Genomic DNA, 16,398 nt, shown 5'->3' on the forward strand with positions numbered 1-16,398 from the left:
TTTGGCTCAGTCGAAGTGTCCTTGAGCAAGACACTAAATTGCTCCCGAAGGCTGTGCCATCGGTGTGTGAATGAGTATTTAGATTAGATCCTGATGGGCAGGTTGGCACCTTGCATGGCAGCCTCTGCCATCAGTGTATGAATGTGTGTGTGAATGGGTGAATGTTGACATGTAGTGTAAAGTGCTTTGAGTGGTCGGAAGACAAGAAAAGCTCTACATAAATGCAAGTCCATTTATCATCTGATATCATCTGATACATCTCAACATCACTGGAATTTCATACAGGAGTGAAGAACAAATTCAAAGTTCTATATTTTATTTGTATTCTGATTCATCATCCAATTAAAAATCTGTGTTAATTGTAGGTCTGAACAACAAAGGGACCACAACAACTTTCTTTTCATGATCTGTTATTTTCCCCATTAACTTGTATTATGGATAGCCTCCAATTAAAGTCAGAGAGTTTGAGAGTCTGTCTGTCAGCAAGATTTTTTTTTTTACATAAGTTATCGTCTGAGGCTGATAATTCCTGAGCGTCAGGTTTGATATGAGTTAGCCTAATAAATAATTCTAGTGTTCATAAGACACCATAATCATATTCTGGGTTATTAAATAATGAACTCACAATCAGATAAATAAATGGAGACGCTAATAATGAATAAATATAAAGGCATTGTGCCAGTAGAAATGGTTCCATTTCACAGTATAAATACAGACTGCAGGCGGTTATTCATGTGCAGGTGTTTGTGTTTATCACAAACCAAATTCATCCTAATCTGTTATTATCTTGACTGATATATGTAAATAAATGTGGGAAATGGCATTGTCCGTGTACGTAAGAGAGAGAGAGAGATAATTCAGCTATTTTATTTAAGTAAAAGTATCAATACTCTGAAAATACTCTTTTACAAGTCCTCCATTCAGAAGTGCTGCAACTAGGGCTGTCAATCCATTAAAATATTTAATTGCAAATTAATCGCACATTTTTTATCTGTTCCAAATGTACCTTAAAGGGATATTTGTCAAATATTTAATACTCTTATCAACATGGGAATGAGCAAACATGCTGCTTCATGCTAATGTATGTATTTGTTACTTGTTCAACATAAATAAATAGAAATAAAGGGAAATAAAAGGGTCATATATTACTGCCCACTCATAATCATCAACAAGAATCCCAATTAGTATGCAGGAATTGTGGGGCGGCATTATCTCCTTTCCTTTGGTAAAGGATGCTCCAGTGTATCAACTGCTAAAGGAGATAAGAAAGGAAGCTTTGTAGCACCTTTCCTCAGCATTTTTAGAGAATTACAACAGCGCTTATCATTTTCATGCTACTTCTTATTGGTTACATTCACAAAAGAATCTCTCCAAACATTTCGAAAAAAAATCATATATATTATATATATATATATATATAAAAAGTTCCTTACGGAGTGAAATGTATCTGAGTAGCAGCCATGATAAGAGCTGTTTTTTTTACTTTATTTAAAAAGTTAAATACAATATATTCGCATGTTCAGATTTTTCATTACAATTCTGCAAAAATATTTTACAGTATAAAAATAATATAAAAATAAATTATACAACAAATAAAATGTAAGGAAAGGAAAAGATGAATAAAAAAATAAATAAATAACAAGCAAACAAAAAAACATTCAGGGTCTGTTAAACAATCGGAATACATTTAAAATGTCTAAACAATTTAATAGTTTTAGTCAATTTAGAATTTTTGAGTTTTAAGTTATCAATCATGGTCAAATGTGTTTTAAAATCTGATTCCGTCAGGAACCTTCCTAAGAGGGAACAAAATGTCATCACTCGACTGAGAATCGACCAAACAGGTCTTAACCACACATTATATAGAATAGGCAAGCACCCAACTGGGAAATGCACATATTGTAATCAATCAGAAACTGTCGAACATATCCAGAGGAATCACCTTTTACAGTCACTAAGGAAGGCAAAACATCAGGACTTTTCATTGTCAGGTCTATTAGGGAATACAGCAGATAACATATACTGTGAAATTATTCAGTTTTGAAGAGAAACTGATTTAGTTAAACGAATCTAGTGTTTTCCTCATTATTATTATTTTTATTTTTTTTATTTTTGTATTTTGTTTCTGCACAATCTTCTGTTCCACACTCCAGTCCAGATGGTGACGGTAATGCACCTCTAAGATGGTTTGCCAATCGCCAATAAACACCAAAGAAGAAGAAGAAGAAGAAGAAGCAGAAGAAGAAGAAGAAGAAGAAGAAGAACCTTCCTAAGAAAACAAGACTTTTTTTAAAAAAAAATTATTTCAAAATGACAGTATCCATAGTAACATCAGAAAACATTAAACACATTTACATACAAAAGAAGCATAGTGAAAACATAAACAAAGAGCTATGACAAACATTAAAGGACAACAGAAATGAAACAAACCAACATAAAAAAAACACCCAATAAAAATAAATAAATAAGTAGATAATAATAAAAAAAGACCACGCGAGACTTTGACAATAATTTCACTTAAAAACATTAAAGATATTGCGTACATTCATTGATTTCATTGCTTTTTTGTTTTGTGGGGAAGAAATTGTTGACAGATATAATTCCATTTCTTTCATAAATACGAAGAAATTAGGCTTTTTTTTGGTAAATTTACACTTGTGAATGTGGAACTTCGTGAGAATTAAAATTAAATTAATAAGAAAAAATGCATTACTGTCTTTGTCACTATAACCATAGCAACCACATATAATATTTCTAGAGTACAGTGCAAAATCTGAGAAAATGTTAACAAGTATAAAATTATTGACATCTTTCCACATTCACATGTAAATTTACAGGAACAGAATAGATGAGTTTCAGGATGTGATTCACAGAAGGAACCTTTTTACTTCTCGACCTCACCCACGGTCCCATGGTGTTCCACCGGAAGGGGCGGGGCTTCACCTCGTGATATAAGTTGTAAACCTTTTGGCTGTATTCGAAACCGCATACTATACTAGTAGTACGTACTGATTTGGCCAAAATGTAGTATGTAGTATGCAGTATGCGAACAAAAGCAAAATCTCCAGTATGCCAGAAATACCCGGATGACGTACTGATTTGGAAACATTCTCCAGTCTGCATCGGACCAGTCTATCTCGTCTACTGTATCCCACAATGCAAAGCGGCGGAACAGCACAGGCTGCGGGTATAAAAACAGCAGCCAGAAGCTGCTCTTTTTTTACGTTTTCTGTAGCTATTTCAACACTAAATTCACTTCTGAACGTTTTTGAGGCGAGAAATCAACTGTGTAGATTATTAATATCGGCAGTTTTACGAAGTTAGATGGCGAATCGAACATTTGTTCCACCGTTATCGGAGTTTAGAAGCTCCACAGAATACCGTGACAGCCAGCGAGCGCCTGCCCGGGTCGCTGCCAGCAAGCCGGGTAGTCACGCTCAGAGACCGCTATGAGCTGCTGGAGCTCTCTAGAGACCAGTCTGTAGACGAGAGGCTTTGATTTCCTTGTTGACGGATAGTTTGTTTAAATATCACAACACAGATGTGCATTATAAATTAACAGGAACCTGTGTTTATTTGCCTTTTTTCGAGTTAAAAAGCTCCACAATCGCCCGCGGGCGGAGCTCGCTGGAGAGCCGGCCAGTGACGCTCACAGAGCGGCTGCAGAGCAGCAGAGTGGAGAGGGAAAGAGCAGCTTCTGACGGGGCAGAGAGGTACCTGATGAGACAACATGACACTTTTTTAGCATTTCTCTAATATCTGGAGGGAGATCAGTCCTTTTGCTGTAACTGAAAAAGCAGTTTGAGTAAAGTAAACGTTGTGGATGAATGTTTTATATTTCCCGTCTCTCCTCGTTGATGATCCTGTTTGTCGGACTTCTTTATGAGCTGTCAGAATAAATAGTTTAAACCTGCAGTATCTTATAAAGTAAACAAGCACAACATAAACAACAAAATCAAAGTTGTATTTTTTGATAATATTGTAATAGTGGTACAAGTTAGTTTTGTTGTCCTGTGCTTTAAGAGCTGGTTTGAAGGCTTAAGCCTCGTCTAGCATACTGCTAAATACATCACTTTAACTGTCACATACTGCATACTACTGAGGAACGCAGTATGCAGTATGTACTGTATACTGCATACTGCGCTCCTCAGCATACTGCGCTCCTCAGCATACTGCGCTCCTCAGCATACTGCGCTCCTCAGTAGTATGCGGTTTCGAATACAGCCTTTATTTAGAAGGAAGTGGAACCGGAAGCAACTCACTGAAGCTCAACTTTAACACTGTGAAGAAGTTTGTTCCCGATCCTGCTCTTTCCGTCAGTTCATCAGATACAACCGGAGTGAACCAGCAGAGCCGGGATGTCCGGATGAACGTGTTTAAGTGACTTTGTGGACGTTTCTCTTCTGACTCTGTTAGCAGAGAATGCTAAAGGAAGTTAGCATAGCGTGCTAGCTGGAGATAGCTCGAGCACACAGCGCTAGTTGATAGAGAACAGACTGTGTTTATCGTGGACCCACATGTCTGAATGGACTCCGTGCTGTTCCTTTTATCCGAAAACATCCGAATCAGAAGTTATCTGAAGTTAGCGTGCTAGCCGGAAGTAGAGACGGAGACGTGTAGCCTAGCAACACAGCGCGTGTCAGAGTGTCCACACGGAGCGTGTCTGGAGGACAACATGTCTAAAGGGGACGTGCTGAGAGCGTTGGTGAAGCAGCGACTAACTGCGGCTGCTGAAGAGATATGTGGGCTGTTTGAAAGAACGATAGCAGAGTACGAGGAGGAACTCTCTCGATCAAAAGAGGAGAACGAGCGACAACAGAAACTACTGGACGCTGTTTTACACCCGGAAGTCCCGAAACACAAAGCAGGTTTGTTTCATTTGTTTTATTATCACTTTAACTAAAACATACTATTACCACACTATGAAAATGATTTTGTTTATACCAGTGGCGGCTGGTAACTCAAAACATTGGGTTCATGAGGAAAACCAAGCCACGGCATCATGTTATTTTACACTATTTGGCTACTTATCTCTACTTTCTTTCTTTCTTTCTTTATTAAACAAAAGATAATTAGGAATAAAAAGAAACAGGAAGTCTGAAAAAATACGCACGCTGCGCAGCGCTTCGTCTCTCGCGGCCAGTTAGTTCATTCTAATAGAAACAATGCAATCAAACTGATTTAGTCACAAACACAAACAAAATATTCCACGTCATCTTTCACCTCCAGAAGCTGTTGGTTGTCTTAGACCAGGGGTTCTCAACCTTTTGTAACTCGAGGCCCACCTCCGATTGTTAAAAAATGCTCCCTTCCGAAATACATAACAAACTGGGCTATAAATATGTGTTATGCCACTGTCAGGTGTAATGACCGACATAATATTCAGCTTACCCTCACCCATCACTGCCATTAGGAATCCAAAGTATTCACGATCATATTTCTTCACCACACACTTTTACTGGTTTCAAAAATTGCTTTTTGTGTCACTGCATCTGTGACATATATGTATGTAAAGGGAAGACTCGTGGGTACCCATAGAACCCATTTTCATTCACACATCTGGAGGTCAGAGGTCAAGGGACCCCTTTGAAAATGGCCATGGCAAATTTTGGAGCGTTATTTAACCTCCTTCCCGACAAGCTAGTATGACATGGTTGGTACCAACGGATTCATCAGGTTCAGTATCTTCACTCTAGCTTTAAAAGTGAGCCCGCTATAACCTCTGAAATACAGAATAGCGGTTAATCTAACCATAATCTAACCATTTGGCAGCACCTTTGCGGTCCACTAGGTGGCTCTCTGAGGCCCACCAGAGGGCCCCGGCCCAGTGGTTGAGAAGACCTGGGCTGCATCCCAAAACTCTTAATTGCATCCCTGTTTCCCTCACTTGCGTCTCATCCTTGCGTCTTAGTCCCTCCCACCAGGGAAGCATGGAGAGACGCAAGGAAACCATGCGAGGAGAGAGGAAACAAGGAAATTCGATTTAAGCGACATGGGACGGTCGTTTCCTCTGAAGCGTCACTTGAAGCGACGTCCGTTTCTGATGACAGCGGCAGCTGATCACAGCTGGATCAGCTGTCAGTCAACTTTAACAGCTGTTTGTGTCTGAACTGATCTAATACTAATAAAGACAAGTGCAAGCTGCAGTCTGTATTTCTACTGTGGACTGCTTAGAGGCTCAGGAACCATCTCTACTGGCACAATAACTTTACATTATTTATTCATTATTAGCGTCTGTAGTTATTGATATTCTGATTGTGAGTTAATTATTTCATAACCCAGAATATGACTATGGTGTTTTTTGAACACTGTACATTATTTATTAGGCTAAAGGGAAAATGTAAATGATGTATATCAAACCCGACATTCAGGAATCATCAGCCTCATGTGACTGAATGGAAATGAGGATAAATGATGTAAAAGGTGTTTGTTGCTGACAGACAGACTCTCCTTTTCTCTCTGACTTTAATAGTTTCATTAATAAAAGTTAACGGGGGAAATAACATCATGAAAAGAAAAATCATTCTAATAAATGCAGAAAGTTATTTTAAGTCAGTTTGTCAGGTATTATAAACCCCTCTCAGTGTCAGGCTGCTTCACTGACGGTGTGTGAAGGAGAGATACTTTAGGTCCTTCTGCTGCTGCTCAGAGCTTCAATTAACACACATTATAACTAGATGGTGAATCAGAAGACAACTAAACTATAAAACGTTTAATCTGTGATCTGTTTTCACTCCGGTATAAAACTCAGTGATGTTGAGAGGTAAAGTTATCAGATCAGTCTGATCAGCAGCGTCCAATCAGTAACTGATATCCAATAAGGGGGCGTGTCGGTCGGCAAAAGACTTCCGTGCAGGATACACTGGTGTATCCTCGCTCATAGCTCCTCCGGCAAGCCTCCTCGATCCTCGATCCTCGCTCCTCGATGCACAAATAAGGGCTTTGGGACGGTCTTCAAAATGGCGCACCAGAACTACTTCCGGTTCAAGCGAGGATCGAGGAGCGAGGAAACGAAAATTAAGAGTTTTGGGATGCAGCCCTGGTTTAGACTCTACTTCTATAGCTTTAGACTGTAGTTCTGTCACCTCATGTGAGGGGATGTCCCCCTCCTGGTGGAGCTAATAAATGCACCTCTTACTTACAGATTGTTTCTACAGATCTGCTGTGGTACCAATTGGACAAAATGATGTAAACAAACAGGAGGGAAGTTGCAAATGTCACATGGCCCACAAATGCACAGGAAGCGATCTGCAAAATCTGGAATATCATTCCACGTGTAGAAATAGATGCACAAATGCATGTTTATCACTTTAGCCACCTACGCCCTGAGCCTTTTCTAAGCCGACCTAGAGCCGGTCGCAGTGTATCGCCTCGTATGCGGGACTCCCCAGCCTGCCGTGTGTCGCTCACACCCTCCAGCTAGCTGTTAACGAGGGTCTTTTGGCACAGAGAAGTACTCGTATCGGTACTCGGTATCGGCGAGTACCCAACTGTAAGTACTTGTACTCGGTCTGAAAAAAAGTGGTATAGGTGCATCCCTAGTCTGGAGCTTTGCTGTCAATTATATTTCTTAGAAAGTAAATTGGCAGCTCAGATTTGTAACAAATCCAAATCGGCCAAGAAGATTGCAATCAGTGCATCTCTATCAGAAAGTGATTGGTTTCTGACGGAATGCCCCCTGTGTGACTGTTACTATGTTATACTAATATATATTATATCATTAGATTATTATTACTCGTGCTTTAATGTAACAGCAGGAATTTACTGTTATAGTTGGTTGAGGTGGAGCTCATATGATCTATTAATTAATTAATTAATAAGTGTTAGCATGAAATTACAGTTTTTAAGACACATTTATGTATTTCATTAGTCTCCACAGATGTCCAGCAGCTGTTGGTGGTTGAAGAAGAGGTTCCCCCTGAGCAGCAGGAGTGGAGCTCCAGTCTGGAACAGGAGGACCCAGAGCCCCCACACATTAAAGAGGAACAGGAGGTACTCTGGACCAGTCAGGAGGGAGAGCAGCTTCAAGGGCTTGAGGAGGCTGATATCAAGTTCCCATTCATTCCTGTCTCTGTGAAGAGTGAAGAAGATGATGAAGAGAAAGCTCAGTCCTCACCGCTTCATGAAAGACAGACTGAACAGATGAAAACAGAAGCTGATGGAGAGGACTCTGGAGGATCAGAATCAGCCAGGAACTCAGATCCAGATAGTCCTTTACAATCAGCTACTCATGACAAGACTCCACCCTCCTCTGAACATGAGACTGATGACAGTAGATACTGGGAGGAGACAAAAGAACCTCAATCAGGTTCAAACCCTCTGCAAATCAATGAAGTACCTGTAAATGATATGGAATACAATACTGGAAAAACATCAGTTAGCTCCTCTGAATGTGCTAGAAGCTTTGGCCACAAGGGACATCTGCAGAAACAAACTGGAATCCAAACAGTAGTGAAACCATTTAGTTGCTCCTTTTGTGGTAAAACATTTTTAAGAAAATCAGGTTTGGCCACACACTTCAAGATTCATACAGGAGAAAAACCTTTCACCTGCTCAGTTTGTCAAAAAACTTTTAAAAGCAGAGGTGAGGCTGTGAAACACATGAGAGTCCACACAGGGGAGAGACCCTTCAGTTGCGACCTCTGTGGTAAAAAATTCACGCAACAAAGTAATCTGAGAAAACACTCTATTGTTCACACAGGGGAGAAACAATTCAGCTGTTCAGTTTGTAGTAGAAGATTTGCACAAAGAAGTAATCTGAGAACACACATGGCTATCCACACTGGGGAGAAACCATTTAGTTGTTCAGTTTGTAATAAAAGTTTCGCCCAAAGAAGTAATCTGAGAACACACTTGACTGTCCACAAGGGGGAGAAACCATTTAGTTGTTCAGTTTGTAATAAAAGTTTCACACAAAGATATAATCTGAGAAAACACTTGACTGTTCACAAGAGGTAGAAAACATTTAGTTGCTCAGTTTATAGTAGAAGATTCACACAACAAAGTAATCTGACAAAACACTTGACTGTCCACAAGGGGGAGAAAATATTTAATTGCGGCGTTTGCAATAAAAGATTCACTCGGCTCCATCTTTTAAAAAAACACGTGTGTTGGTGAAAGCAGCAGAAATAAGTGAAGCTGCAGAGATGCTTGTTGAGCCATTTTTTTCCAGCAGGATTAAAGTACTGAGGGCAAGGCTTGGTTCAACACTGATCAGCTAGAAACCGTGAGGGTGATAAAGTCACCAAAATAAGCGCTTTTAGCTAAGATGAAGCTACACAATCATTTAAATTCTGTTTATATTTGTCTTTACTTTGTTTTCTTGGCACTGTGGTATTACATGTCTTCATTTATTACATTTTTGTTATTTTTTAAAAGTATCTTATGTCCCGTATACAGTACTATGGTCATCATTTGTTGTTTTAAAATGTGATTAATAAATAAAATTGCTTGACTTAGCTCTAGGGCTGCAGCTATTGATTATTGAAGTAACTGAGTATTCTACAGATTATTCCATCGAGCTATCGAGAAATCGGATAAACAAAATACTTTTGCTTCATTAAGGAGCAATAGTGAATATACAAAAGAGAAAATAGGTCGGAACAACTAATTGATTTCCTTTCCACACAATGATATCTGTCAAACCTAAACCCATTTAGTGCCGTATTACATTCTGGATTTCAACGCTCCAGACTAACTTTTTCCACCATCATCCCATAACCGTCCCGAAAAAGTATTTAAATCCGGAAGTCAGTGTAAACTCTAAATGTTATCCTTTTAATTTGTTCTAGTCATCTATAGTGGTTATTTGCATAAAACACACAATTGAAATGATTAGGAAATAAATTATTGTATTTGTATTTAAATATTTGCTTTGATAGTAGTTTGTAGTTTTAATTATGCATTATAAGTTGTTTAGAGCTTGTGTTAGGAAGTTATACAGGTCACAATTCCCTCTCTATTATTTTACATTTTACAAGATTACATTGGAACACATAACGTTATAATTTACCGTCGTCATTTTTACTGAATAGAGCTTGGACATATCATAATGTAACTCAAGGCAACCTCCATTAGCTGTTACCAGTTAGCTAAGCAGGACTGTCTTTTAGTTTTTTTTAGTCGTCGAGTTTCTTGAGGAATTGTTACTTAGCTCCCAATAACACAATTTATTTCTAAGTTGATGGACTCTCCTGGTCTTGACAAGATCTTTCATCATTTGTAAAACATGACCAGTTGATTCTTAAACTGCTCAGACTGTCAGTGCTATTTCGGTCAAATCACAAATCTTTTTTTAAGATTATTTTTTATGCCTTTTATTGAGAGAGATAGTGATAGTGGTGAAATGGGGAGAGAAAGGGGATGACAATGCAGAAAGGGCCACAGGTCGGATTCGAACCCTGGGCAGCTGCAGCAAGGACTCGCCTATTTGATACATGGGGTGCCCGCTCTACCCGGTGAGCTAACCAGCGCCCCAAAATCACAAATCTTATTAGTCCAAAATTAGTCCATGCATTTGTTACCTCTAGACTAGATGACTGCAACTCCTTATTATCAGGCTGCTCCAACAAGTCTCTTAAAACTCTCCAGTTAATCCAGAATGCTGCAGCACATGAACTGACAAGAACTAGGAAAAAGAGATTGCATATCTCCCGTATTAGCTTCTCTGCACTGTCTCTCTGTAAAATCCTTCTCCTCACCTACGAAGCCCTAAATGGTCAAACACGTTCTCACCCCAACTCGTCACACACGTTTTTCCAATGCACTAAACACGTGTTTTAACGACCCCTCTGCGTCACTCATCGGTCGCAGTAAACATGTGTTTAATGTTGCGAATTAAACAAAACCACTTACTTAGGTTTAGGAAAAAATACAACATGGTTGGGCTTGAAATTACTAAATTTTCACAGTGCAAATGTGACTTGATGTTGTGAACTCAGCGATAAGAGAGAGAGAGACACCCTCTCTACATTTAAGAGTAGGCTTAAGACTTTCCTCTTTGATAACGCCTATAGTTAGGGCTGGCTCAGGCTGCCTGGACCAGCCCCTAGTTATGCTGCTATAGGCCTTGACTGCCGGGGGACTTCCTTTGATACACTGAGCTCCCTTCTCGTCCTCTCTGTATGCATGTTACTAACTTGGCATCATCCCCGGAGTTTTTGCGCTTTCTCGTCTTGCAGGTTGCCATGGATCGTGGTTCTGCTTGACGCCCACTACTCGTACTAATATTATTATTGGATATTTTTATATTTGCTATCGTCATTATCGTTGTTGCTGGGCATATCTCTCTCTCATCCCAGATGGCCACCCATCCAGAGCCTGGTTCTGCTCGAGGTTTCATCCTGTTAAAGAGGGAGTTTTTCTTGCCGCGGTACGGTGTAGACCTGGGGCCTGTACTAGGAAGCAAGTTCAACATACCCAGAATATCTGCGTTACCTGGCTTCACTAACCCTAACCACTGCAATCGCACTAAGAGATCATACGATGGTGGTTATCAACTCGGTAAGTCAACCCAGGGTTTCTCAATCTGGCTATGAGTCATTCACATAAAAGGGGCGGGGTTTGCAGGGTATGACCAGTCGCAAACATGGACAAGTCTACTATGTATGTGTATATACAGTGTATATATATATATATACCGTATATATATATATATGTATATATATATATACATATATATATATGTATATACAATCATTTAATCATTTTCATGCATTCACTACAGTATGAGAAACATATTTCAGCATAATACACAAATACAAAGAAAGGCTAATAATGGGAATGACAAAATCCATTAATAAGATTTTATTTTCATATTTCAACACAAACAGCACCCTGCAGACTTTGAAAACCTTTGAATGCCAAATCAAGATCTCATCATGTGTTATTTAAGTCAATTGTGCTTAGTCGTTCATGCTTTATGACATTCTAAATATCATGTTGCAAATACTTTAATTTATAAGTATTTAAATTACTTCCCCAGTTGTCCACCTGGTGGCAGCAGTGCTTAACTGAACTACGTGTAGAAAGTGTACGATTCAACTTTTCAGTTTCTGTTAACCCTCTGAGACTCACAATAGAGCCGTTTTAGTCTTTTTTAGGGAACATCATGATAGAAGTATATGATGGTATAGTATATGTATATGGTCTAGAGAAAAAAAGTGGGAATATTATGAGAATAAAGTCATAATATTATAAATTTGGAGGGAAAAGTGTGAAAGTTATTGTTTTATGTAATGTTACGACTTTTTTTCTCGTAAAGTTATGACTTTATTTTTGTAATATTCCGACTTTTTTTCTCGTAAAGTTATGACTTTATTTTCTTAATATTACGACGTTTTTCTCGTAAAGTTATGACTTTATTCTCTTAATATTAAAAAAAAATTCTGGTAAAGTTATGACTTTATTCTCTTAATATTACAACTTATTTCTGGTAAAGTTATGACTTTATTTTCGTAATATTACAATTTTTTTCTGGTAAAGTTATGACTTTATTCTCTTAATATTACGACTTTTTTTCTCGTAAAGTTATGACTTTATTCTCTTAATATTACGACTTTTTTCTAGTAAAGTTATGACTTTATACTCTTAATATTACGACTTTTTTCTCGTAAAGTTATGACTTTATTCTCTTAATATTACGACTTTTTTCTAGTAAAGTTATGACTTTATTCTCTTAATATTACGACTTTTTTCTAGTAAAGTTATGACTTTATTTTCGTAATATTCCGACTCTTTTCTCGTAAAGTTATGACTTTATTTTCGTAATATTCCGACTCTTTTCTCGTAAAGTTATGACTTTATTTTCGTAATACGACTTTTTTTCTAGTAAAGTTATGACTTAATATAACAACTTTTTTTCTCGTAAAGTTCTGACTTTATTCTCGTAATATTACGACTTTTTCTAGTAAAGTTATGACTTTATTCTCATTAAATTACGACTTTTTTTCGTGATATGACTTCATTCTCGAAATCTCAGATTTATTTATTAATTCTTCCTCAGTGTGGCCCTGATACTCCGTCGTAAACTAAAAATGATTCATTGAAACTATAAAGGGCGCACACACTAACGCACCATCACACCGATGACGTGTGAGTGAGTGTGTGTGTGTGTCTCTCTCTTTGTGTGAGTGTGTGTGTGTGTGTTTGTGTGTGTGTGTTCACCTTGTCTGGGTGTGTCCCTGTTAAAGCAGCAGGTATCGCCACATTTTCGTCTCCGTCTCTGCTGGAAAGACTTGAACCGTTCGGGATGGATCTGTTCGCCTTTAAGACGCTTCTGTTTCTGCTCTCTTTTATCGGTAAGAAGAAATAAAATAGTGTGATTGAACTGCTCTATGTATTATTAATGATTTTCTTTTTTTTTAAATTCATGTTCTTGCTGCGTTTCCATCGTGTGTAACAAGGATACTGTGGCTCTCTGGGTGGTGTAGCCTGTTTGAATTCATGCTTTTCTAGGAACCAGCAAAAGTAGATTTTTTCTCTTCTTTTTTTCTCGCAAAGTTATGACTTTATTCTCATATTACAACTTTTTTCTAGTAAAGTAATGACTTTATTTTGGTAATATTACAACTTTCTTTCTCATAAAGTTATGACTTTATTCTCGTAATATTACGATTTTATTCTCATAATATTATGACTTTATTCTCGTAATATTATTTTTTCTAGTAAAGTCTTTCTTAAGCTACTTTATTATTATTCAACTTTAAATTTCTTGTTCTGCGGTACTTTAATGTGATTTGTACCTCTTCTTTGCAGGACGCGATGTGGGTGCGAGCATCCTGCCGGAGGGTGATGTGGAAGCAATTGTCGGTAAAAATGTGACTCTAAAGACTCTGCTCATCAACCCGGAGTACTCCTTTATAATCTGGAGTTTCAGCGACGGCGGCGAGGACCTGATTAGTGTTGCAAGCTTGCCGGCGTCGGGAGTGCTGAAAGTGAACGATCCTTACATCGGAAGAGTGGCAGTGAACGGAACCAACGGCTTCCTGACCCTGACAGGCCTGAAACCTACAGACAGCGGCGACTACAGCATCACTTTAATCAAAGCTGACGCCAGCACGTTAACCGGCGCGACAAATCTCAAAGTTCTGGGTGAGTCATCTTTTCTACCTGAGATGCAGAGCTACCTTTTCGTATTTTTGAAGGAAATGGTGTATGTTTACCACAAATAAGTACCACACCTATGCCGATTTGCTCAGCGGCTCTTAGATATCTAAATAAAAGTGTTTTATTAATGTTTTTGGGCTCACAGCGTCTCCCTGAAACAATTACACGTAAAATTGCTAAACTTTCTAACGCAGTCTGGTGCGGTTGGGCGCTGAGATGCGAGCTACCCTTTTTAAGGAAAATATGTGTATGTTCACCACAAATAAGTTACCGAATATATGCCGAAGTGATCAGCGGCTCTTAGATATCTAAATAAAAGTGTTTTATTAATGTTTTTGGGCTCATATCGTCTCCCTGAAACAATTACACGTACAATTGCTAAACTTTCTAACGCAGTCTGGTGCAGTAAGGTGCAAGCCACACCTGTTGCCAGTGGTGACTGATGAGCCCTGCGGTGCAGGTGTCCCTGCGCTACCAGGGCGTCGCTTGGCAACCACACAGTGCAGCCACCGGTCTAGGACTATATTCCTCCGCGGACTACTTTTTCTGTTTGTTTTGCCTTCAGTTTAATTTTAGTGCTTTTCTAGGCTGTGTTTTGTTTTGATTATTATTATTGTGTCATGCATAACTATTATGCCCATCCCAAAACAGGCTTACAAGACACCATTATTTAGAAAATAAAGAAAAGAGAAACCAAAGTAGCAGTATACATTAAAAATAATACTAAACAAATAAACCATCCTGATGTTTTTTTCCAAGCTTGAGAAACAAAAGTAGCTGACGTATAAGCATTCAAATTAAATACCCGTTCCATTTTGTCATCATCCGAGCACCAAAACATTTCTGGATTCTGAACATTTAAAATAGAAGTTCATCATAGTAACGACAATACAAAAGAGAAAATGTGATTCATTTTCCTCCTAACTCGCATACTTTGCACAACCTGTTGTCCTCCCGGATGTTTTTAAATCTACCGACTTTTTCCTGTTCTTAACTGTGCAACTAAAAACCTTTGACTCCTCGATAAGGTTGCTAGAACATTAGATTCAGCGCCATAAGTGTGCTCGATTTGAATATACATTCGTAATTTTGCCTTTAACAATAATATCTTTAGATCATTTTTCTCAATGATGTTCTGTAGCCTAACCTTCTTATTGATCATTATTATTACTTAATTTCACGTGGCGCCTGAGCTGTTTGTTGTAAAACCAAAGTTTAGTAGTGCACTCGTAATTCCTCCCGCGTTTCAGTTAATAAATAGCTTTTTTCCTGTCAGAAAAATTGTGAGTTTATAGCCTGCTTCAACAGACTACAGCAGCCTCTTGCTTAACTTAAGGGTGTGGCTCTTGTTGGTGTATTTGTCCTGGTAGAGTGTTACGGGTGTATTTTACAGTCCTCATACTGTAGTAATGTTGCTTCAAAGCTTTAAATTTGAGTGCTGGCATATCCACCGGGTGGATTTGAGTGATATTTTAGTTAAAACATGGCCAGTAATAATGTTTATATCCAAGGATTATGAGTGTGTTTAGCAAAGACCCTGCCGACTTTTGGACAGCCACAGTTAGAGACTAGCCGGTGGAGCATTTAGCAGCCAAAGAGACAGATATTTCCCTCAGGTGTTAGTGGAGACCAAAAACAGAGCTAAAAGAGATGGGATGAAACTGTTGGTCTCAAGTAGTTGTAACATGTTCCTTGATTTCCATGAACACACACACACACACACACACACACAATGTAGTTTATTTTGACTCAATCCCACACACACTAGAGCAGTGGTTTCTCAACCGCAACCCCCCACTTTTGTTTCGTGTGAACAGGTAGCAGCTAGGCGTTGTCCAATATGCTCCAGGCACTTTTTCTCTCCCCCTGACCCGCCGGAAATCCCCCCGTCAGAGACTCACGTGCACAAACACACTCAATAAAATTTGTAATGTAAAAACTAGGGCTGTCAATCGATTAAGATATTTAATCACAAATTAATCGCACATTTTATATCTGTTCAAAATGTCCCTTAAAGGGAGATTTGTCAGGTATTTAATACTCTTATCAACATGGGAGTGGGCAAATATGCTGCTCTATGCAAATACATGTACATATTTATTATTGGAAATCAATTAACAACACAAAACAATGACAGATGTTGTCCAGAAACCCTCACAGGTGCTGCATTTAGCATAAAAAATATGCTCAAATCATAAAATGACAAACTGCAGCCCATTTTCATTCACATATCTTGAGGTCAGAGGTCAAGGGACCCCTTTGAAAAGACCATGACAGTTTTTCCTCGCCAAA

The 16,398-nt window shown here is 38.6% G+C and overlaps 2 protein-coding genes and 1 pseudogene across 3 annotated transcripts in view; all 3 read left to right on the forward strand.

Annotated features, from left to right (window-relative positions):
- LOC141753821 (uncharacterized) overlaps positions 1–16,398 on the forward strand; it is a 443,535-nt gene that overhangs the window by 145,544 nt on the left and 281,593 nt on the right. The window lies entirely within an intron of this gene.
- LOC141753812 (uncharacterized) lies at positions 4,219–9,450 on the forward strand (annotated as a pseudogene).
- LOC141753808 (cell adhesion molecule CEACAM5) overlaps positions 13,145–16,398 on the forward strand; it is a 32,003-nt gene continuing 28,749 nt past the window's right edge. For both annotated transcript variants that reach the window (XM_074612402.1, XM_074612403.1), the window contains exons 1-2: positions 13,145–13,298; positions 13,756–14,091. In XM_074612402.1, coding sequence (XP_074468503.1) covers positions 13,250–13,298; positions 13,756–14,091 — 385 coding nt within the window. In that variant the 5' untranslated portion in view covers positions 13,145–13,249. The remainder of the gene's footprint in view (positions 13,299–13,755; positions 14,092–16,398) is intronic.

This window comes from Sebastes fasciatus, chromosome 17 (assembly GCF_043250625.1).
Source record: "Sebastes fasciatus isolate fSebFas1 chromosome 17, fSebFas1.pri, whole genome shotgun sequence".
Lineage (NCBI taxonomy): Eukaryota > Metazoa > Chordata > Actinopteri > Perciformes > Sebastidae > Sebastes > Sebastes fasciatus.